The following is a 23,033-nucleotide window of genomic DNA, read 5'->3' as shown; positions in this document are numbered from 1 at the left end:
CCGTGTTTGGCCCATGGCAGTACTGTTTTATACGTCATATTTGGAGGGGCAAACTCTCCTGTGCATATAACGTGAGGCAAGGTAAATGCAGTAGGATGACGTAAAACTGCGACTGGTTCAGTTTGGTTTCCGGTGTTGTGATTGTTGTTAAGGTTTAGTTGTTTCCAAGGTAGAAATATGGTCATGGGAATTTGCTTTAACCAGCAATACATTTTAAACAATACATTAACCCCTTCTTTACTAAAGCTAATTTCTCTTAACCTGCTTTTTTTTTTAAATCATATGCTTATTCAAACATTAATCCCCTTTTTATTTTTTGTGAACCCACAAACATATACATAGCTTTTCTCCCCAAAAGGACAACCCAGACCACCTGCCTCTCCTTTATGGTATGTTGTTCTGTAAAAGCTCAGAATGTGCAGACATGAGTGTTCTACAGGCCTAAACGTCAAAATAATGCGTAATAGCGACACGCAGTCTGTTGGTGTTTCAGAAATAAAATGCAATATTAATAATACTAGAAACATAATGTGTTTTTATAATTAAATTGTGTCAATAAAAGGCTTTCTTCATCTTAGCTATATGTTCAAAACTAATAAAATGTTTCTGTATGTCATCTTGTTTTGTTATACAAATCATTATGTCCTGTCTACCCTTTGTACAGCGCTGCGGAATCTGATAGCGCTATATGAAACAATAAATGATAATAATGTCTATGGCTGGTCATTTGAATATTGGGAGGTGTGTCAATGCATTCTGCTATATACAATTTGTAAAAGTGTCTGGCCATACCCAGGTTTAAATTGAGTACATTAAGTACCGTATGTATTACACACATATAATATACAACTTGTTTTGTCCTGTCTACCCATTGTACAGCTCTATAGAATTTGATGGCGCTATATAAAACAATTAATAATATGAACTCTCACGTAAAAGAATTATTCTTTTTTTTTTTAATATGACAGTATAAAAGTGAGCAAATTATTTCTTTCGCATATACATGTTTATGTTATGTTTGTATTTAGTACAGGCACCAGTAGGCAGAATGCACTGACTTCAGTCCATGTTGTAGATGAAGCCTGAAAGACAAATATAAAATTGTTATACACCTATTCATGTACCAAGGTGATGTAAATATATATATATATATATATATATTCAGCCAGAGTGTTCACACCAGAACAAGCCAATTAACATATGGGAGCTACAGCTCAACGCACTCTTATTATTCTTGATTGACAGCCAATAACACCAGGTACAGGTGAAAATGTCAAATATCTACTACTACAACTGATCCTGAAGTGGATAAAATGATATGTCAATAAAAACTTTTTTGCCTTGTGCTTTTATACATAACGTTATACAAACGGTAATAAAAAAGCAAATTGAACAAAATACTTGTTCGTACATTTGTATCCCTTCACATTTTCTTGAATATGCAAAGCCACCCCACTTTTCACAGCCATGCCTTCCTATAGAGGAGCTGTCACATTCCTAGTTCTCCCAATTCTAATTTTCCATAGATTTAAGTGATTTATGCAGTTATAATTTTATATTCAACACAACAATTCCTTTTTAATGCATCTGCTACATACGATTGTCTTGTGCAGTCAGTCAGCACTGTCTTTACAAAAGGGCAAAAAGTAGATTAGGATTACATGCTCCTATTCACACTTTGTACATGAAAAGTGCATCACTGAATTTCCAACCATATGAGCAACACATATGCCCACAAAATACATAATTACCCTGTCTATTTAAATCCCAAATGCATAGATTTCTGGGAACAGTTAGGGAAAATTACTTTTTTTGCATTTTATTGTGACTTCTATGAAATATTCTTGCTTTGCAGTAATTCTGTTAAAAACACATAAAGAATCCTCCAATGGGGGCAGTGTAGCTATATATAAATATATATTTGAAAGTACTTTACCTTAAGGAAGAAATGATGGGGGCAAGTGGCTTTAGTTCTGAAACAGGCCTAATAGGTCGTACAACTCTATATGCAGAGGAAGAGGAAAGCCACACAGTTTTGGATTACTACATTAATGTAATTTGCCCCCTTCATCGTTTCACAAAATTCTGTGTATGTGAATGCTTTCAATGATTGCTGGTCTAGTAGTGTGAATCAAGGTGGTCCTGAATGGCACAAATATCTCTTCCTCTGCACCCTTGTGTGGCTTTACTTCTGCATAATTGAGGGCACTTGGAGATAACCCTCATGTATTGTTTCAAGGTCTCATTAAAGATGGCCACGGGCCAGTGGTGTTTGGAAACCTATGTTTCAGAGTCATTTGGAGAGCTTTGTGAACGTGAGATTTGAGACGGTCTAAGAGCAGCCAGATGCGATGTTTACTGTTCACACGGATAGACAAGTCAGACATAAGATACCTTTTGAAGTTGGGAAGGCGTGCCTTGCTGGTTAAGGAGATCGATGTTTAACTTCTCTTGCCATTCTACACATCTCACACAAGCCACAGAAACACATCAGAAGTGCATCATTGCACACAGTACCCTGGAACACAAAGGTATAAATTATTTAAATGATATGGCTTTGGAAAGGTTGATTCAAGCGGCCACAATGAGTGTCTTTCATAAGATAAGATATATAAAAATTGTATCTTACAAATTACTCTGAGAAGGTACAACATGGCAAATTAAATGTTATTCATGCAACCAGATTGTGTTACTACTGATCCAACCAAATGATGTCACTGTTTAGACCTTAAAGCACACACCAAACAGTCAAGCAGGGGATTCTGAGAAATAATGCCGGTTTCTAATATGCTTAATGAGTGTTTGACAAAACAAAATGTGGTCAGTTGTGTTAAAGTAAGACACTTAATGTTGCCACTTCGTATTTCTTCATAACTGAAAGTTTTTGCAACTATTGTTACAATTTCCTTTTTCATGAAATTATTCCAAAACTGTTTAAAATTTCCTCACAAACTGTCAAATGCATCCCTATTGCTACATTACACAACAATATGACAAAACGCTTACATCCAATTTCATGGACAATAAAAGTAAATGATTATTCTATGGCTGTGGTCTGTCTGCACATTTCAACTCAATGGCTAAACCTGTTAAGTGTGTCCTTGAAAACAGACCAAATTGGTCCTGCTTAATATATGGTGAAATCTATCATGCGTCTTTTTAAGAATGCTCCCCCGTATTAATTATGTAGCAATGATGGTAACGAAACCCACCCTTATGCCATATGACAGACGCATGTGTGTGCGCATAGCCGTCAGGCCCCCTGGAACACATGGTAAAAGGCAGTTCTCTCCATACATGTTGGCCACGTAACACGTAAAGCATGTTGGGAGGCACATCCCAAACAGGCCTGTAAAATGTAAAAAAAAATAAATATATAATTCGTGCATCAAAATTTTAGATACAGAAAATCACTACATTACTCCAACACTGTATTATAAACAGATTTGCCTACAGTATAAGGACACTATTTAGCAGTAATCACACAGGAAACATTCTCACTATTCCTCAGGATTAAGGCCAAATGTATATTATAGGGACACTCCAATGTCCCATGCAACCTGCCAACTAAAAATGAATATTAAAGTACTTTGTAGGTACTTTATATACATGCTTCAACTTCTAGAGAAGCTGCCTCGCTTGTCCCTTCCATGCTCTTGATTTTCACTGCTTGAAGCAGCCAATCAGCAGCAAGGTATCATTCTTATTGAAGTCAATAGAAGCATGCATGTGAGACGTCTCATTAGACACCCTGGAACCCTAATGTGAACATATATGTGTGTGTGTGTGTGTGTGTAGGGGGTGTTACCATATAATCAACTAAAGTATACATGGTTAATGGAAGTATCACACAGATATGCTACATGTATTTTTAAACACATGCGAATTGTCGTTCACATTCCATGCTTAATTCCCTTGCTTGTGAGGCCATGGAAATTTTATATGTTCATTGTACAGTGGCTCAATACAGAGGCACACTAAGGAATAAAGAGATTTCAAAATGCTCATATGGAAAACACATATCATTTTCACATATACCATGTTCACCTGCCCGACTAAATCTGATTTTTATTTCCCAAACATACACAGATTTAATGACCAAAAAGGTATTGCGGCCATATTGTGTCATTATTTATCAATTATATCAACATCTATTGAATAAATAATTATACACACTGTGCTGTGTTAAAAAGGTTAGTATTAAACATATATCCCAGCATCCCTCAGAACTGAAGAACCCTCAGCCACAGGCAACCCTACTTACAAATGCCACAGTCATCACAACAGTCAAAGAGGTTGGTGCTCCACTCTCCCGTTGGAGACAGAGCTCCAGATGGGGCAAATCCAGGTTGCTGAGTAACCACCGACATGACACCTGTAGTAAAACATCAACTATAACAGTAGAAAAAAAACAAAACATCTAATTTCTGTAACAAGTTATCATCAATTTGCCACTAATAAAAACATAATAGACAAGCTAAAACGGGGTTATGCAGCTTCCAAAGAGGGTCACAAGAGGTCTTGTACAAAAGTCAACCTGTCTGCAAACTCCAAGTATTCTCTTGTATTACATTAAAGATGTTAAGAATATATTCCCCCCACTATGACTATTGTGACACTTACCACTTTTGATAAGTGTGCGTGCTGTTTCTCCACGTCTCGTAACTGTGATAGCCAGGATGGTTTGAGCTTTATAACATAACAGGAAAAGAGGAACACAGACGTTATTGCAAAATCCGATATATCATGGAGCCACTCTACATTAAGAAAAAATGAAGCAACATGCACAATTCTGTCATCAGCACAGGTTCCTTTTAAGGTACTTTTGCTCTGGCACGTTAAAGTGCACCTACAGTTAAAGGGACACTCCAGCCATCCTATGCACTTCAATGTCTAGGTCCTTATTTGCTTTTGCCTCTTTCTCCACCACCAGCTATTTGCCCTGCAGGAGGTGCGTTCTGCCAAACATATATCCAGCTTCAAGTACTTTTTATATGAATTGAATATCAGGAACTCCCTGAGACACTGGAGTCTCTCTTTAAACATATGAAATGGTAGCTCTTCCATGGGGCAGAAAATAATCAATATGATTAAGGTTAAATAACAGTGACACTTCTAAGTTGCGTAGATTTATTTTTGAGCCTCTGTCTGTATATTGTAATGTAGATTTGTCTCATTTGGCTTTTATACAGCCACAATAACTTTTTATGGTGTATGATGTGGCTGGAGCAGAGGAGACGCCATATGGGATGAAGATTGGTGAGGAGAACTAAGATGAGTAACTAGACCACAGCCCACAGACCCTGGTGTGAAAATTACCCCACTGTCCCTAGACTTCACCAAGCAACATCTCCCATAGTGCCAGCTGTGTCCCCAAACAGCTTGTCAGTGCCCCTAAACATCCTGTCTGTGCCATATTTGCACCCCAAACAGCCTCCATGTGCCATCTTTGCAACAAAACAACTTGTCTGTGCCATCTTTGTCCCAAACAACTAGTCAGTACAGCTCGTCTGTGTCCCTGCCCACGTGCAGGAGTGGTGTATCTCTCTTCCTCCATACTGTGTACAGACTGGTCATGCATGCAGGAAGTGTATGTGATATCACTGGCTAATCCATTGCTCAGGCAGAGAGTGTGAAAGATCATCCATTTGGATGATTTCTAGACTCTTTGTCAAGGAAGGACCTTTTGTTCCGGAGGGTAGGCAAATCCAAATGGCCCCATTGGCCTGTTGCACACAGACTCACACATATGCACATATGCTAAAATAAAACACACATGCCAGCATGCACACTTAAACATCATTTACATATACACATTCATGCTAACAAACATTTAGACATACACTCATGCCAACACATGCAAACGCATGCTAATACACACTTACACAATGGGAGTTCTTTGTATGCATGTGCACAGGTAGTAACTGCCAGCTAGGTGGAGGTGCAGGCAGCAGGGAATGTGTTCTACTGAAGACACATCCAGCAAGGAGCTGGAGGGCTTGGAAAGATGCAAATGCCTATAGGAAGATTCTGCACAATTTGCAAGGGGGACTACAATAATATTTAATGGATCCATGCAGGTATCATATACATAAAAGTGCATATGATGGCTGGAGCGACCCTCCAAATGCTTTTCTGGGCTTCATGACTAAAATGTATCACTTTGTCAGCCCAATGTTGCTCATTATAACACCGCTTCTGCACCAATGTAGTACTCCCTGCGGCCCCTACTTCACAACAAGCAGAAATAGTTTATCATGGCCGACAGGCCCGGACTGGGACAAAAAATAGGCCCGGGCATTTAAGCCTGAGCAGCCCATATTTATTTATTTATTTATTGTTAAAGCCCACCCGTACCATCTTTGCATTAAATCATTCACACAAATCATTAACACATTCATTAATGCAGTCTCACAAATCATTCAAGCAATTCATCCTCACATGAATTCATTGTCATACGCATTCACACAATTCATCCACACATTTATTCATTCATTCTCATACGCATTCACACTAGCCCCTCTCTTCATCTTATCTGCCCCTTCTCACTATGTTCCCCCTTTTCACTATGTAACCCCCTTCCCCACTTCTCAATATGTACCGCCTCTATCTATCCCCTCTCCCCCTTTCTCACTATCTAACCCCCCTCTGCCCCTTCTCACTGCACCCCCCTCCCTCACCCTACTTACCTTGTTGCCGGAGGAAGCAGCAACAGCGACCGCGCCTGTGCCAGGGCAGGATTGACTTAGGGGCTGATGGAGCTGCAGCTCCAGGCCCCCACCTTAAAATAGGTCCAGTCAGGACTGGACTGACTGGTACTATATGGCCGCATTAACGCAGAGCCCCTTAAGCCTGCCGCAACTACCCCCTCCTAACTATCTACCCTCTCCCTCTTTGAAGTTCACTTACCTTTCAGGAGTCCTGTGGTGGGGGTGCAAGGCCTCTGCCTCCCAGCTCTGCCACTGTATGGAACAGTATAGAGTGATGGGAGTTATGATGTACTTTTAGAGCATTATTAGATCATGAAAAAGACATTGGAAATGGTACAGCATAACACCCATCACTCTCACACACTTACCAATCCACACGTATATACCAATCCACACCTATACCAATCCACACATATATACCAATCCACACATATATACCAATCCACACATATACACCAATCCACACATACACCAATCCACACGTATACCAATCCACACATATATACCAATCCACACGTATACACCAATCCACTAATCCACACCTATACCAATCCACACATATATACCAATCCACACATATATACCAATCCACACATATATACCAATCCACACATATACCAATCCACACGTATACCAATCCACACGTATACCAATCCACACGTATACCAATCCACACGTATACCAATCCACACGTATACCAATCCACACACATATACCAATCCACACACATATACCAATCCACACACATATATCAATCCTCACACATATACCAATCCACACATATATACCAATCCACACATATATACCAATCCACACATATATACACTAATCCACACATATATACACTAATCCACACATATATACACTAATCCACACACATATATACCAATCCACACACATACACCAATCCACACACATACACCAATCCACACATATATACTAATCAACACATATATACTAATCCACACATATATACACCAATCCACTCTCACTGAATGTTTTCCTACCTTTCCTCTTTTCTCCTTACAGCTCCTTTTCCTCCTCTTCGCTCCTCTTCTTCAGTTCTTCTGTCTTCTCTGTCTTCTTCCGGGTCACCGGGTCGGTGGGCGCGGCTTCAGTGTTGTGCGCCGGGATCTGACAGCAAACCCCGGCGCACAACAGCTGTTGTCGCGCAGATCACAAGGGAGCGGTATCGGAGGTCTTTAACAGACCTCCGGCTCCCTTGAGTGATTTTAAGCCGGGTTGAACCCGGCTTAAAATCACTCAAGGGAACCGGAGGTCTGTTAAAGACCTCCGATACCGCTCCCTTGCGAGCCTGCTCCTCCAGCGGCGGACATTACTGTCCGTCTCTGGAGGAGTGCCGGGTGCCGCAAATTGGCGGCACCCGGTGCGGACCGCCCCCCGTCGCGCCCCCTGGAGTGTGGCGCCCTGCTCTAAGAGGCCGGGAAGTCCCCACCAGGGCCGGCCTTAGGGGTCTGTGGCCGCACAGGGTTTAAATTAAAACATCGGGGTTTTTTTTTTCAACTTTATTTAACATCCTCCATGTTAAATAAAGTTAAAAAAACTTTATTTAACATGGAGGATGTTAAATAAAGTTAAAAAAACCCCCGATGTTTTAATTTAAACCCTGTGCGGCCGCAGACCCGTAAGGCCGGCCTTGGTGGGGACTTCCCGGCCCCTTAGAGTGGCGGACCCGGTCGCAGTTGCGGCGGGCTTAAAGGGCAGGTGCCCCTTATGCCCTGCTTTACTGCGGCCGTAGGTAGGTTAGGGGCCTGGAGCTGCAGCTCCATCAGCCCCTAAAGTCAATGCGGCCCTGCCGTGGCCCGGCCCACCGGGCAAATGCCCGGTGTGCCCGATGGCCAGTCCGGGCCTGATGGCCGATACCATCAATGTGCAACCTATTAATGCACACTAGATTTCTGAGTTTACTGTGTGAACCAATAAAATGGCTTACATTCTGTGTTGTTCAGGAAAAATCAGATGTAGCCATTTAAGGTACACCAAAGTAGCAAATTCAGATCATACGAAGACCAAACAAAAGCCACCAAATGCATTTTTCTGAACTTTGTCACACAGAGCTTAGGTGAGGGGGCCACAGAGGGAAAGACAGACATTGGAGAAAGGTAGTCTGGAAATGTTTGTGATTGAACAAATTTTCGGAGAGACCTTGCACACAGTGCCCCAGCAAATTCGCTCCAAGGTCAGACTGTGCAATGCTCAGAGAAAATGCAAAAACCCAAGAGTTACATCTCAGACTCTAAAGGCCTCAGCTAGCAAGTTAAATGTTAAGAGTTCATGACAGTACAATTAGAAAATGACTGAGCAAGTATGGTTTGTTTGGATGGGTTGCCAGAAGAAAGCTTATTCTCTCTTCTCCCTAAAAAGAACATGGCAGCACAGCTTAGGTTTGCAAAGTTGCATCTGAACAAACCACAAGCCTTCTGGAACAATTTCTTTTGGACAGACGAGACCAAAGTGGAGATAATGCCATAATGCACAGCGTCACGTTCGATGAAACACAGCACACCAACACAAAACACCTCACACCAACTGTGAAGCATGGTGGTGGAGGGGTGATGACATGGGCTTGTTTTGCAGCCACAGCCATTGAGTCGACCATGAACACCACTGTATACCAGGGTATTCTAGCAGCCAATAGGAAGCCCAACTACACTGAACAAAAGTGATTTGAGTGATGACTCTGCAGGTATGGGTCAAATGTTTTACTGTAATGCTTAAAAGGGTGAGACAGTTGGGTAACATAAAAGAGTGAAAAATGGCAAAGGAATTTAAAATGGATTGTAGTGTAAAAAATGGAATGGGGGAGGCCAGTAAGTAGGGAGTTACAATAATCAAGACAGGATGTCACACCGGAATAAATTAGTAGTTTAGCAGTGCCTTGTGTGAGGGAAGGGCATGTTTGAGAGAATTTTACAGGAGAAGGCAACATTTGGTTGAAAAGACAGAACAGCAAACAGCTGTTTGGTAGATTGTGGAGATATTAGGAATTGGTGGCCTTGGAGACAGAGTAATCCGAAGTTTAGTCTTGGAGATGCCATTACATAAGTTATGGTGGGTAAAAGGTGATGGAAACCCTTCCGCTTAAATTCAAGGGGTAGTAGAAGTATTATTAAACACTCATCTACAGACACCAGACAAGCCAGAAGGCTTGTTTTTCCCTCAGAAATCCCATGGTGCTTTCACAACCACAAGGGATTCTGGGTAGGCACATGCAAATAAGGTTAACAATTATCATCTTTGCCTCTATATCCACTTTATACATGGATCCCTTGAAAGTAGTTGCCCGCTGTACAAGACTTTAGACAAAACTCGGGAAGAGGTACAATAGCCAGATCACCACTCATGGACAGCTGTTTCGTCCTTCAAGGGACTCGTCAGCATGAGGTTGTGATACTGGCTTAATAGTTGAGGCAAGGGGTAGCTAAGAAATACCATTACATAAGTTATGGCGGGTAAAAGGTGATGGAAACCCTTCCACTTAAATTTAAGGGGTAGTAGAAGTATCGCTAAAAGTGTACTATGGTTACTTTTGCTGAAACTATATGCTTAAAAAAATGCATTGATGCCAAGTCTCATGATCTGCAAGCATGGACGTAGGAACCCGGGGGGGGGGACGGGGGGGACAGATCCACCCCAGTAACTCATGCGGGGGGACCGATAATGAAGAAATCTCCCCCAGGGCCGTAGGAACCACCCCCAATAGAAACGCCGCAAACGCGGCCCGCGAGACCTCGAGGTGCGGCCCGCGTAAGATCGGCAGCCAGGGCAACCGATTATACGCGGTCCGCACCTCGAGCCCTGCTACTTACCTGTGGGAGGGTCTTCTGTACTGCACAGAGGAAGCGGAACCCAGCAGAGGTCACGCGACATCACATCACATCCTGCTTCCTCTGTGCGGTACCAGAGAACGCAGAGGGAGGCCGCACCCCCTGCTGAAGTCTGTGAGCGGCATCGAGGAGCTGCAGTGCAGGTAAGGGGGTGGGGGGGTCTTTGAATGAGTATGCGTGATTGAGGGAATGAATGAGTATATGACTGAAGGAGTGTGTGTGTGATAGCATGGATGTGTAAGTGCTGGAACCTAGGCATGATGGGACTGTGATTGCTGTTAGCGAATACACTCCTATCATGCCAAGACAGCCAGTACATGCTGAAACACCTAGCTAGCTGCCCCCCTTGTGTATTGTTGCTGCCAGCAATATGGGGTCTGCACATCACTTACAGCCACCCTGTACCAGCATGTACTGGCTGACTTGGCATGATAGGAGTGTGATTGCTAACAGCAATCACAGTTCCATCATGCCTAGATTCCAGCATTTACTGGTTGGATGTGTAAGTGCTGGAACCTAGGCATGATAGGACTGTGATTGCTGTTAGCAATCACACTCCTATCATGCCAAGTCAGCCAGTACATGCTGAAACCTGGCTAGCTGCCCCCCTTGTGTATTGTTGCTGCCAGCAATATGGGGTCTGCACATCACTTACAGCCACCCTGTACCAGCATATACTGGCTGCCTGCGTATGATAGGAGTGTGATTGCTGTTAGCAATCACACTCCTATCATGCCAAGTCATATTGCTAATTTTTTTTTGTCCAATTGTGGTGTGTTACCTACTTTTATAAAAAATGTGAGTTTTTATTATTATTTTTAAAGGTGGGGGGTCATTTTCGGTTTTGGCTAAGTGAACCGTGAATGTTTTGGTCCAGAATTTTCATTTTGGTGCATCCCTAGAATAAATAGAACGCTCTCATTTTTAATTATCCTGAATTTGTAGTCAAAGCTTTCTAGGCCCAGAAATCAGTGAGAGGAAAAGTAAAGGTTTTGTGTCATTTACTTTATTTTAATCTGCATATTTTATTAAAGGCCATATTTTCTCACAGTGAAAAATGAGTGCGGCCCACGCACGTATACAATTCTGATGAAGTGGCCCACTGCAGAAAAAACTTGGACACCCCTGGGGTAGACAGTGAGAAGGGGGGTAGGGAGAGGGTCGCTAGTGAGAAGGGGGCGGTAGGGAGAGGGTCGCTAGTGAGAAGGGGGCGGTAGGGAGAGGGTAGCTAGTGAGAAGGGGGGGTAGGGAGAGGGTAGCTAGTGAGAAGGGGGGGGAGGGAGAGGGTAGCTAGTGAGAAGGGGGCGATAGGGAGAGGGTTGATAGTGTGAGAAGGGAGGGTAGGGAGAGGGTAGATAGTAAGAAAGTATGAGAGGGGGAGAGGGGGTAGATAGTGTGAGAGATGGGGAGAAAGTGGGGATCTGATGGGGAGAAAGTGGGGATCTGATGGGGGGAAAATGCTGTCCCCCCAGATTTTTAGGGGTTCCTACGCCCATGTCTGCAAGCACAGTAAGAAACCCTCAATGCAAATAAAAAAGGTCCCACTAACACAGGAAGATTATTTTTATGAAAGACTACTCCAAAGCCATATGGCAGAATTTATTGTCATGATCAATACATATTAAGTCAATTACACAAAAAATATTTTATTTGTTTTGGGGTATTGAGTATTCAAAAAGAGTGTTTTTCACACAGAGATAAACATTGTTTTAGAGCAAACCATACAGAAGGAAAACAGCATAAATTGCATGCATATCTGTTATACTGGTGTTCCTTGTTTTTCCTGGGATGTGGTTCGTGTTGGTCCCTTCTTCTTTAGCAGTCCTGCTTCCCGAAGCCTCTTTGTTTCTTGAAACACCTACATTAAAACAAAACAGGGGGTAAGTCATGGGACTGTGATGAGATGCTTTTGTTTTGTAAAGTCAGATACACTGTAACCTCAAACACACATTTAACCCCTTAAGGACCAAGCTGTGTTTTTATTTTTTGTACCCTTTGGGACCAAGGCTGTTCTAAAAATGTTTTTGGTCCTCGTGTTTAGCTGTAATTTTCTCTCTCCTATTTAGTGTACCCACACAAGTTATATATTGTTTTTTTCAAGACAAGAAGGGCTTTCTTTCAGATATTAATTTTTGACCATCTAATTCCCTATAAAAAAATAAAATGAAAAATTGAACCCCCCGTTTCTCACTTTTACGTGAAAAATCTTTTACTCATCTACAAAAGCTAATGAAAAACCTGCTAAATAGATTCTACTATTTGTCCTGAGTTTAAAAATACCCATTTTTTTTATAGGGCAATAAGTACAAGTAGCGTTTTGCTATTTCAAAACCATTTTTTCAAATTTGGTCATTCTGCCCCATGTGCTATTTCGGGTATCTTTGAAGCCAGCCAATGCAATTTACCCCATAACTAGACACCCCAAGGTGTTTTAGATGCTGGTATTTTAACTCTTTGCATGCACTACTATCACCCTTTGTCCAACTTTGTGGTAATTTATTTTGTGTTTTTTAATCACACAAATTGTACTTCAAGTATGGATACACTGCTCCTGCTATATGTCACTGTCACACAGCACCCCAATATGTGTTCAGCAACATCAGAGTTTTTTTAAATCGGAACTTTGATATCTGGTCCTACTGCCCCAATGTCCTTTGAAGCTGGCTAATTCATTTTACCCCATCAAACCATATGTTTTTAAAAACGAGACACCCCAAGTTATTTCAAATGCTGGCATGTTAAACCTTTCCACGCACGAGATTCTACCACCAGTCTTTGCCGCTCTCCGGGGAGAGGTCACGCTGTGTCCTGGGGTGGATGCTCAGTGTCACTGAGTGCCTCTCTATTGAGAGATTGATTGTAGATCGCTTTCTAAGCTTGCTTAATGCCAAGACGTGCCAGGGACATCATTGGTCGTTAAGGGGTTAAAGGGACACCAGTGAGCATGACTACAGACGCATTAAAATTATAAATGTTATGATCGCTAATGCGAGATTTTACGTTGGCATACGGGAATAAAAACAGAATTTCCTTTGGCGCTACCAGTTTGAACCTCTGCGTTTATGACTTTTTTAGCTACTTTTTTTTCTGTAGCCACGTTCTGTTCGCTAAGCCTTGTTCAGAATTCAGAGCAACTTTATTATTTTACCAACTTTCAAACATAATTTATGTGCAAGCGTGCCTGAAGTTACAAATTCCACCAGAAAATTTGCTCCTTTTATTCTATTAAGTACATATTTATCTATCTTTAAAAAAATCATCACTTTTTGGCCAAAGTATTGCATAGTGTGAGAACAGCAATGTAAAAGAAGTGCTAAATATTTCCTTAACCAAAAACCCATTACAAATGAAGTTTTCTGGGATTTCAATAGTCTGTTCTCCAAGACTTTGTTCCCCATTACCTAGCTTTAGTATCCAAGGTGCCTTTTCTTCTGCATCAGTTCTCATGTTCTCAGTCAATTTATTGGAGGTACCTCCTACCAACAGTTAAAACTCTGTTGCCATGTTCTAGCATGTACTGGCTGACTTTGCATGATAGGAGTGTGACTGCTGTTGATAATTATATATATATATATATATAATATTGTTGTTGTTTTTGTCCCATTTTAGTGTGTTACTTTTTATAAAAGTGTGGTTGTTAAAAATAAGCTGCTAAGAGATGTATAATATGCCCTGTGCCATTTTCTTGGTCCCACATTGCATGCCTCTGTAAATCTATTTCTCCTTTTAAATGCTATTGTCCAACTAGATTTGATAAAATTGAGTTTGCACAAGGGATATGCCACACTGACCTTTAAGCAGAGGGCTTTTTTTGCCAACCACCTGCGAGTGGCACGTCTGTAATACTCTGGTGGAAAGGTGTATTCAATTCCCAGCTGGGTGCACACATTTTCAAATGCCTCCCAATGAGTGAGACGTAAATTCTTAAGCAGCTTCTTGCGTTTGTCAATGGCCATCAGCATCCGGCGTTTGTTTGCCTTGTCCTGGGGAGAAAAAAAAAAAGCATGGAAGAAGGTAACTTAGAGAGGATAGATGAACAGCATCAGAAGGAAGATATGAAGGTAGGCTATGGTTTACTATACCACACAATGGTCAGTCCTCTAAGAGCTGCAGGTTTCTTATCCTTTCCCACAACTCTTACTTGATGCATTGCCTCTATTCTCCTTCAGCTTACCTTGGGGTGAATGTGAAGGTGCTCCTGATAATTTCTGATCCTGGATGTCAAAATAGCAACTGCAGAAAAACAGACAAATTAGTACCATGCAAAAAAAAAAAAAAAAAAAAAAAAATTCCTGAATTTGCACCTTTGACAGTGACAAAATCAGGACTGTTGAATAGAAAACAGGATGGCTGGGAGGCATGCTTTTCTTTTTAGGCCTTCATCTCTCATGGTGGTGCCTTGACATGATAGATTAGCTTACTTCATTTTGCAAAAACACAGTTCTTCACAAGAATGTATCATGCACAGCAGTTTTGCATGATAGTCAGCAACACCCTAACCAAAATCACACAATAATGCAAGTACTACAGTTTTGAAATTAGTCTTTCCAGCAGAGATTGCAACTAATAAATAGGGAAACGTGTATTTCTCCATATAGCAGATATTGCAGATATCTGTCATGCTTACTCTGACTTACAGCTTCCCAAAACTGGGCTTGTACATAATAAATTCACGTAATGGTTAATATAGGAAGCATTGCATAAACTAATCTGGACTCATTAAACCTGTATGAGAAGAAAAAAAGTCTCAGTTTTTGTTTATTTTAATTGAAGCCCAGATGTTCCAGTTGGCACTCCAGTTGGTTTAAGGCAGGGGCGTCCAACCTGCGGCCCTCCAGCTGCGGCAGGACTACATCTCCCATACTCCTCAGCCAGCCCCTTAGCCGAAAGAGCATTATGGGAGATGCAGTCCTGAACCAGCTGGAGGGCCGCAGGTTGGACGCCCCTGGTTTAAGGCCATAGGGCGACAGGTCCCCAGTCTTCTTCTTCTGAGGTTGTACCCCCCCCCCCCCATGTGGATATGCAGCCCCTTCCTTCCCTCTCAGACAGAAGTCAAGGTAGGGCTGGATCTTCTAGGGTCTCCTCCAAAGAGACCAACTGAAGTTTGTTCCAAGATGGAAGTGTCCAAAAGGCTCAACCATCTCCCCACCACAATGCTGTGTCCTCAGGAACTCAGACAGCTGTGGCATTTTCAACGTGAAGAATCCAAAAAGTCAGTGTCTGAAACCTGAAGGAGTTTTTTTTGCCATTTCAGGCATGGCTCATTAAAACAATCTAGGTGATCTTTGTGCACTTTTCATGTCTCATGTAAGTAAATGTACTCCTGCACATTCGTGAGCCTACTCAAGCTTATGGCTAGAGGGCCAAGCTTTCTCTCTCTCACAGGTATTTACTTGATCTTAGCCAAAAGGCAGAGAAGGAATGTTTAGAAAATTAAACTTATTATAGAATTAGTCTCTCCAATAGTACAGCTCGGAGAAAGGATTTTACCTTTATAAGAGTTCAATTTTAAACCACGCAGCTCAGGCACCATTCAGCCTAGGCTGTTAACAGAGTAGCCTACAACACTCTCAATCCTGTCCAAAAAGTTTACACAAACAGAATACATGGGAAACCCAAAAGGAAGAGCACATAAAGGATACAATCCTTCATTAAATTATGCTTTTCCATTTCTTATTGACAAGCTGAAGGCATTTTAGATAATCACAGGTAAAAGGCACGGAACAGCTGCAAGTAGTAGTCCAAAATATTTAAATTAACTGCCAACGAAGCAACAATGAGACACACACACCATGCAGAGTTTCCTATTGAAATGCTTCTTGTATTGCACACAGACAATGTGACACCGACCCTTCATAACAGTCCCATTAATTCACAAACAACAAAAATACATAAAATGTAAGCTACTTTCATGGATCACAAAGAAAGAAATGACTGGTTTCAACAGCTGTTCCTCACAACATACTCAACACACAATTGTGATTGTAAATTAGTTACATTTTACACGGTTACATTTAATAAATGTCTTTTAGGATTTTTTTTATGTCGTTGACCTCTATCCTTGTGGAAAAAACTAGCAGGGCTTATGGAGGCCAACTAATGTTCTCCTTTGTTTCTTTTGCCCACTTGCTTAAGTGACATCAAAGAGCCAAGCAAGCGTGAAGTAGACTTTTTTCCCTCAACTTTACATGTGTATTAAAAATAATTTTTCTATGGTTCCTCAAATGTTTTTAGACAATGTTTTACATCAAGGCTATCCCATAAACCATAGAGAGAAGGAACAGAGCACAACAAAGACATTTCATTGAGAAATTGAGCACATTGTGAAACGTTTTACTGAAGAGAGATAGATCACACACAACAAAGACAAATCATTCCAGGAAAGGTTTCTTTAAGGGGTTGAGAATATCAGAATATAAAGCCCTTCCCTTTTCATTACAAAAAGAAACACTTTATCCAGCTATGTTATGTGCACTCAGCAACACTGTTGTATTTCCATTGGCCAAAGTACTATACCAAAGCCTCCAAAATAGTTAATGTATCTGTTAACATTACGACTTATGTAAGCAGTAGCAAGTGATCTGTCATTAAATCGGGGCTGTTGCTACCTATAGCTAGTGCTTTCTGTTTTTCTATCAACGTAATCGTCCAGGAGACCTCTAGTTCAAATCATGAAAGATGAGACTGTTGGCAGAGACACTATTAACTAACAAATCCAATAGGGAAGAATTAAGATGACGAGGAGATGAATAACCATGCAGATCCTGTGGACAGGATACACATATACCCTCTCCCATGGTATTTACACAAGGTGGTTTTTGATGGGTGTGTGTGATATAAATACATAATATATATTTACAATGTAAGATTTGGGAAAAAGAGCTAATGAGGTAAACAGTACTAGGCATATAAAATGCAGTACTCATGCAGTGTCAACTAAAAACACCACTACCCCAGCCACTTAGGACCATACTCACTTCTGACTTCAGGGGAATAAGTGTCATCAGGGCCTCTTTTCACTTTGTCCACCAGCTGCTGTGTTTTAACCTTTATTTTCTCTGTCTGGGAAAGTCAAAATAAATGTAAATGTACATTAAAATAAAACATCTGGTTGCACCATCATTGTTATTACTCACTGTATATTGTTAAAAATGTAAACACATATCGCTATATGTGCATACTGAAGTATAAAAACAGGTTAATATTGGGCAGAGTTTGTATCGAGAGTTGCTGCTGAACATGGGTTAATAGTATTCCAGGCTACTGTGTGAATCAAATTGCACAGAAATACAAGACAGGTACGGTAGGCCTCTCCAATTCAAGCACACAATAAGATACATTATGTAAAGCTGAATGAGACAAATAAAATGAACGGAACTTTCCATTTTTCAGATAAACTTCAATATGTTAGAGGATTTAATCCAACAAAGGAAACAGCTATGTTTATCAGTAGTGCAAAATAGAATCAGCAGCAGGGATGTGCAGTTTGTATCGCCCGACACCCAGGGCATGCAGTTCCAGGCGCCGTTTTTTTGTTTCAGCGTTGCAGGGGACCTGGATCCTCCTTTCTGGCAGCCGGTGGACGTCTGTGCGATGCACGCTGACAACCTCTGCTACTGCCCTCCGCTTCCACCGGGGCTTCTATGACGGAGCGCAGGCGCAATATGACCTTCTGGTGCTCCATCATAGAAGGTCCAGCCAGCAGCAGCAGCCGAGGTTGTCTGCGCACATCACGCAGATGTTCATCAGCTGCCAGAGAGGAGGATCCCCTGCAGCGGACCTGGATCCTCCTTGCTGGCAGCCGGTTGACGTCTGACGATGCGCGTAGACAACCTCCGCTGCTGCTCGACACTTCTGCCGTGGCTTCTATGACAGAGTGCTGGCGTGACATGAACTTCCGGGAGTCCGTCAGAAGCCCCAGCGGAAGTGTTGAGCAGCAGCAGAGGTTGTCTACGCGCATCATTTGGACGTCCACTGTCTGCCCCCATTAGACATCAGGGAGTCTGGAGCATGGGGGACAAGAATGGGGATGCATTGGTAAGTCTAGGGGGGCAAATTGGCATATCTGGGGGGTATAAGGCATATCTGGGGGCAAGTTGGCAAATAAAAGGAAATAAAAACAAGAAATGCATTTTTCTCAATCTTAGTTTTTATTAAATATGAAAGAGTACATTGACACAACCGAATGTAAAGTTTTTAGTCTGCTGTTTGTTTTTAACACCTAGTTTGTTCATTAAATAACTTTAAATAAACAAGAATTGCATATTGTTTTCCTCCATTTAATCAGAAAAAATAATCGGCCAATCAATCTATTATAAAAATAATCGTTCGTTTCAGCCCTACGGATATCCTCCAGTCAGTGGCAGGTCACCACTGAAGCCTCTTCCCCCACACTGTGTTGTGGCTACGCCAGCCACGACGTCATTTCATATCCGGCACGATGCCCCCACACAGCCCTGTTTGCAGATCTTCTGCATTTTAGTGGATGTGAGGAGAAACTCATGAGGGGAATTCCCCAGGATGATGGGCTCTGTATGAGGAGTGCTGTTATGCTGGTTGACGCGGTGTTATTAATATAACATTATTTAGCCGTTAATACACATGCCTGGTGCATAGGGGATAATGTGTGCAAAACAAAGTATCACATCTCACACCAAATGATTTAGAGGCACCAGGCACATGTGTATTAACAGCTTTGATTACAATTATTTTTTGTATCAGGACAAGTAGATTGTCATGAGGGACAAGTAGATTGGGCTACCACATTAGTCCCTTGGACAAGTAGATTTTGTTTTAAATTCCCACACCCCTGCAGCATCAAGCTACATTGCCACGTGTCTACTAATGGTAACTGACCTTACTCGCCATTTCTAGCGACAACAACCGCTTAACAACATCGTCCACTCTGCAATAAAAAACAGGGGAGAGTTTGCCATTACTCTTAGCATTGTCCAGAGAATGCACCTCCCTTTTGGCCATATCATGAATACATCACCCTTTACTATTAAGCAAGGCTCAGTGTAACCTGCATTACAAGTGTGCTGCTAACCACATCCACAGTTTCAGCTTTGAGCTGACCAATGCAACAGTTTTATCAGCTGAGGCAGTTGATATTTAGTCTATTAACATTTCCCTTCTTTAGCATAAAACAACCACATTCTATCCATATATCAAGAAGGATGTATTTCTTTACAACAACAAAAAACATATTTACCAAACGTTGCTGTCTACTGGTAGGGGATTTCACTTTGTCTAAGTGTTTTCCAAGGCCACCCCAAGCCATGACGAGCAGCAATGAATGCTAGTGAAACGCGTGCACCGTTTCTCACTTACTGATCCGTCAGCTGTATCCCTGCATAGTCTTTCCTCAGCAGAGTGGGTGGCAAGTCATCAAGCTGGCTGGGAATATCTTAAAAAAAAAAACAAAAAAAAAAAAAAAATTCATGGGGGGGATATTTTCAATGTGTTTATTGTACCAGACCTTATGGAGCTTCGTTGAATATAAACATCTTTTAGATCACTTTATGCCAGTTAAAAATTACAGTGGATAAGACAAGATTATAGACTGTACACGCAAAAAGAGAGCCAAGGATTTTCTTCTATTAGAAACGAGTAGCTGACAAGAAGCTCTGTAGCTGTTGTTGAACTAGAACCCCCACAACGCTCAGCTCTTCTGCACTTGTTGCATTTATTTCGCTTCACTTTCTACTGCATTAGATAAAAAAATATTCCTACTGTTTCTTGAGACAAACAGCTGAGCTTTGCGGTCTTTAGGGAACCAAGCAACACAAGTTACCAGGCTGCTGCCTCCTGACATGACATACACAGTCCCACCCGCTTTGCTCCCTGTGGATGGATTCATGATTGAACCCAATCGTCAACGGGCATCATAACCAGGAACAGAGCGGGCAATGCAGCTATGTATATTAGCTGCTACACATACATTCTTAGTTCTAGGAGATTTACCTTGTTTCCTTGCCCGAGCATAATTTCTTACAGCATGAGCAAGGCAGCTACCTAGATGGGGAAGAAAAAAAAATACAGCAAATTACATTGTGATGCCTGGCGAAAGACGTTGACTTAAATCTTTCTTTAACAGATATATCATAACAACAAATATATGTTATAAAAACAGAAGGCGTTAAGTAAATCTGTCCCCTACATGCGGCTGTAAGGGATACGCATTAACCACAATAACAAACAACGGAACAGATTGCAGTTTCTAAGTAAAAACACAAGATATAGAATTTGGATTATACAGCCTGTGGTCTTTTATTTTGTTTACATATAACAATAATACCAAATACAAAATCAACAATAACCATATACTTGGCCTAAATCAGAGTACACCAAATGATTAACATAAGCAAACCACCCTCTAAGCCAGAAGGCAAAACTTATTACCAGCTTCACCCCCTTCTCTTATCAGTAAAAATCTGAGTAGCTTAGTGACTGTGATCAGTTAGGAGAGCCAGGTATCAAACACTGCATCCGTGCTTACACTTGCTCTTAGGGCATATACACTAAAGGTAATGGGACACAGTTGGATGAGTTTGGTGTGGAAGAACCGGCCAGCACACAGCCCTGACCTCAACCTCATCAAACACCTCTGGGACGAACCGGAACAGAGATTGCCAGACAGGCCTTCTTATCCTACATCAGTGCCTGACCTCACAAATGCTTTACTGGATGAATGGGCAAAAACTTCCACAGAAACACTCCAACATCTTGTGAAAAGCCTTTCCAGAAAGAGTGGAAACTGTTATAGCTGCAAAGGGGGTACCAACATCATATTAATGTCTATGTGTTTAGAATGTGATGTCATCAAAGAACCTGTTGGTATCATGATCAGGCGTCCCAATACTTTTGTCTATGCAGTGTAACTTTCATCGCTGGTTTCAGCACGAGATCCCATCGCTATCATTAGCATGGAAGCATGGAGTCAGCAAAAGAGAACATATCAATTCTGCACACTGTTCCAACTAGAAACATAATGCAGATCATGGAGATACTGGGGGGCCTTCAATTATACAGAACATAAATGATTACTATTTTAGAGGCGGTATTGCTTAAAAAGGGACTACTAGTGATAGTAATAGTGATCAGGCGCTAAATATTGTACTATTTAATAAGTTATATAAATTATTAATATATAAAAAAAATTATATATATATATATATATATATATATATATATAAACAATTGATACAATGTAACGAGAGACAATTAACACGTCATACACCGGATCAAGTACTTAAGGAGGGAGGAGAGAACAAACCAACACATCACTGAAGAAGCCTGATTGGGTGAAACGCGTTTGCGTGTTGGATCGTCATCGCCCATTGCAAGCCCCCCGTCTCGGAAAAAAACAGAGAGACTCAGACGTGCTACAGATTGTTTTTTTAAATGTAAGCATGCTGCATCTTTTTTAAATATTAAATACGCATTTATATCTCACCTCCCTGCCTTTCTATCTTGTACTGCTTGATTCGTGTTCTTGCTGTATGGACGGCTAAAACGCTCGAAGGAGGGACTCAGAGAGAACTTACCAGAACAACCCGATAAATGAAAACGGAGCCAGAGCTCCTTTGCTATATATTTGAACAAGTCAGAGCAAACTCATTGCTCATCCCCATGTGAGTGAAACACCATATAGAAGATACACCTGATTCACATATACTTGTTGAAAGCACTATGATCTTTTGTTTCTTTTTTGTTTCTACATTTTGATACATGATTCTGATACAACAAATGGAGATTAGAAAATCAATATAAGTATTATTATTTTTTATCTTTATCTCCACTGCACATTATTTTGGTGTAATAATCGATTGATTGTTACTTTTATAATTATAGGCGCAACGCTTTATTTTTTTTAAAAAAGGGACTATACTTATAGGAGCTCGGATTAGTAAATTTAATAATTTAGTGAAAATCGAATACCACGCGCGATAGATAGATAGATAGATAACCTGTAAGTGCTCAGTGAACACAATTAGAAACATAAATAATTAGTGTCAGAATGCCATTTGCTCACATACACAATGCATTTAGGTGGGGCTCGGTTAATATATCGCCTCCCACCTATAAAGTTTATTTTGACAGTTCCATCCAGCAGGGAACAAGGTCAAAAGAATGACATATACCGCTTATTTGCTGTCCCCCACGCATAGGTCATTTTTACTCACGTGTTTCCAGGGTTCTCCTCTCTCTGTCATACACCGCATTTCCTACAACTCGGCTCCCCACACTCACCGGGCCGGTTCCCAGCCTAATGCCCCGACCCAGTGCTTCACATAAAGGTTTTCGCAACGCAAACATCTTCACTCCCGGATCGGCACAGCAACACCAACAATGCTACAAGGGCGCAGCCATTTTCCCCAGGAAGGAATAATCGAGTGTAGATGCTCTATGGACTATGATCGCCATCTAGAGGGCACAGGAGAAAATACAGGTTCGAGCACTAGTCTACCAT

General features: G+C 41.3%; 2 protein-coding genes across 2 annotated transcripts; both read right to left on the bottom strand.

Moving 5' to 3' along the window:
• Window positions 1–933: 933 nt before the first annotated feature.
• LOC128472724 (cornifelin homolog) lies at window positions 934–4,688 on the bottom strand. The gene is made up of 5 exons (XM_053454654.1): window positions 4,624–4,688; window positions 4,265–4,375; window positions 3,213–3,349; window positions 2,395–2,518; window positions 934–1,082 (listed from the first exon to the last, which is right to left on the bottom strand). The coding sequence occupies exons 2-4, from the start codon at window positions 4,368–4,370 to the stop codon at window positions 2,426–2,428; spliced, it is 336 nt and encodes a 111-aa protein (XP_053310629.1). The 5' UTR covers window positions 4,371–4,375; window positions 4,624–4,688; the 3' UTR covers window positions 934–1,082; window positions 2,395–2,425.
• Window positions 4,689–12,138: 7,450 nt separating this feature from the next.
• MRPS15 (mitochondrial ribosomal protein S15) lies at window positions 12,139–22,965 on the bottom strand. Its single transcript, XM_053454653.1, has 8 exons — window positions 22,747–22,965; window positions 20,525–20,575; window positions 19,892–19,967; window positions 19,415–19,463; window positions 17,536–17,620; window positions 14,733–14,791; window positions 14,350–14,541; window positions 12,139–12,416 (listed from the first exon to the last, which is right to left on the bottom strand). Exons 1-8 carry the CDS (start codon window positions 22,877–22,879, stop codon window positions 12,318–12,320), a joined length of 744 nt encoding a protein of 247 aa, XP_053310628.1. The 5' UTR covers window positions 22,880–22,965; the 3' UTR covers window positions 12,139–12,317.
• Window positions 22,966–23,033: the final 68 nt, after the last annotated feature.

The sequence above is a fragment of the Spea bombifrons genome, chromosome 2, assembly GCF_027358695.1.
Source record: "Spea bombifrons isolate aSpeBom1 chromosome 2, aSpeBom1.2.pri, whole genome shotgun sequence".
Classification (NCBI taxonomy): Eukaryota; Metazoa; Chordata; class Amphibia; order Anura; family Pelobatidae; genus Spea; species Spea bombifrons.
The sequence above is the reverse complement of the archived record's forward strand: the minus strand, read 5'-3'. Positions and strand labels throughout refer to the sequence as shown.

Excerpts from the sequence above, each read along its gene's own strand:
- LOC128472724 (XM_053454654.1), bottom strand. The coding sequence starts at position 4,370 with ATGTCGGTGGTTACTCAGCAACCTGGATTTGCCCCATCTGGAGCTCTG. Across the intron at positions 3,350-4,264 it reads TTGTGATGACTGTGGCATTT|GCCTGTTTGGGATGTGCCTC; the intron begins GTAAGTAGGGTT and ends TACATTTTACAG. Across the intron at positions 2,519-3,212 it reads GTCTGTCATATGGCATAAGG|GGTACTGTGTGCAATGATGC; the intron begins GTGGGTTTCGTT and ends TTTGTGTTCCAG.
- MRPS15 (XM_053454653.1), bottom strand. The coding sequence starts at position 22,879 with ATGTTTGCGTTGCGAAAACCTTTATGTGAAGCACTGGGTCGGGGCATT. Across the intron at positions 19,968-20,524 it reads TGCTCGGGCAAGGAAACAAG|ATATTCCCAGCCAGCTTGAT; the intron begins GTAAATCTCCTA and ends TTTTTTTTTAAG. Across the intron at positions 12,417-14,349 it reads AAAAAGCCCTCTGCTTAAAG|GTGTTTCAAGAAACAAAGAG; the intron begins GTCAGTGTGGCA and ends GTTTTAATGTAG.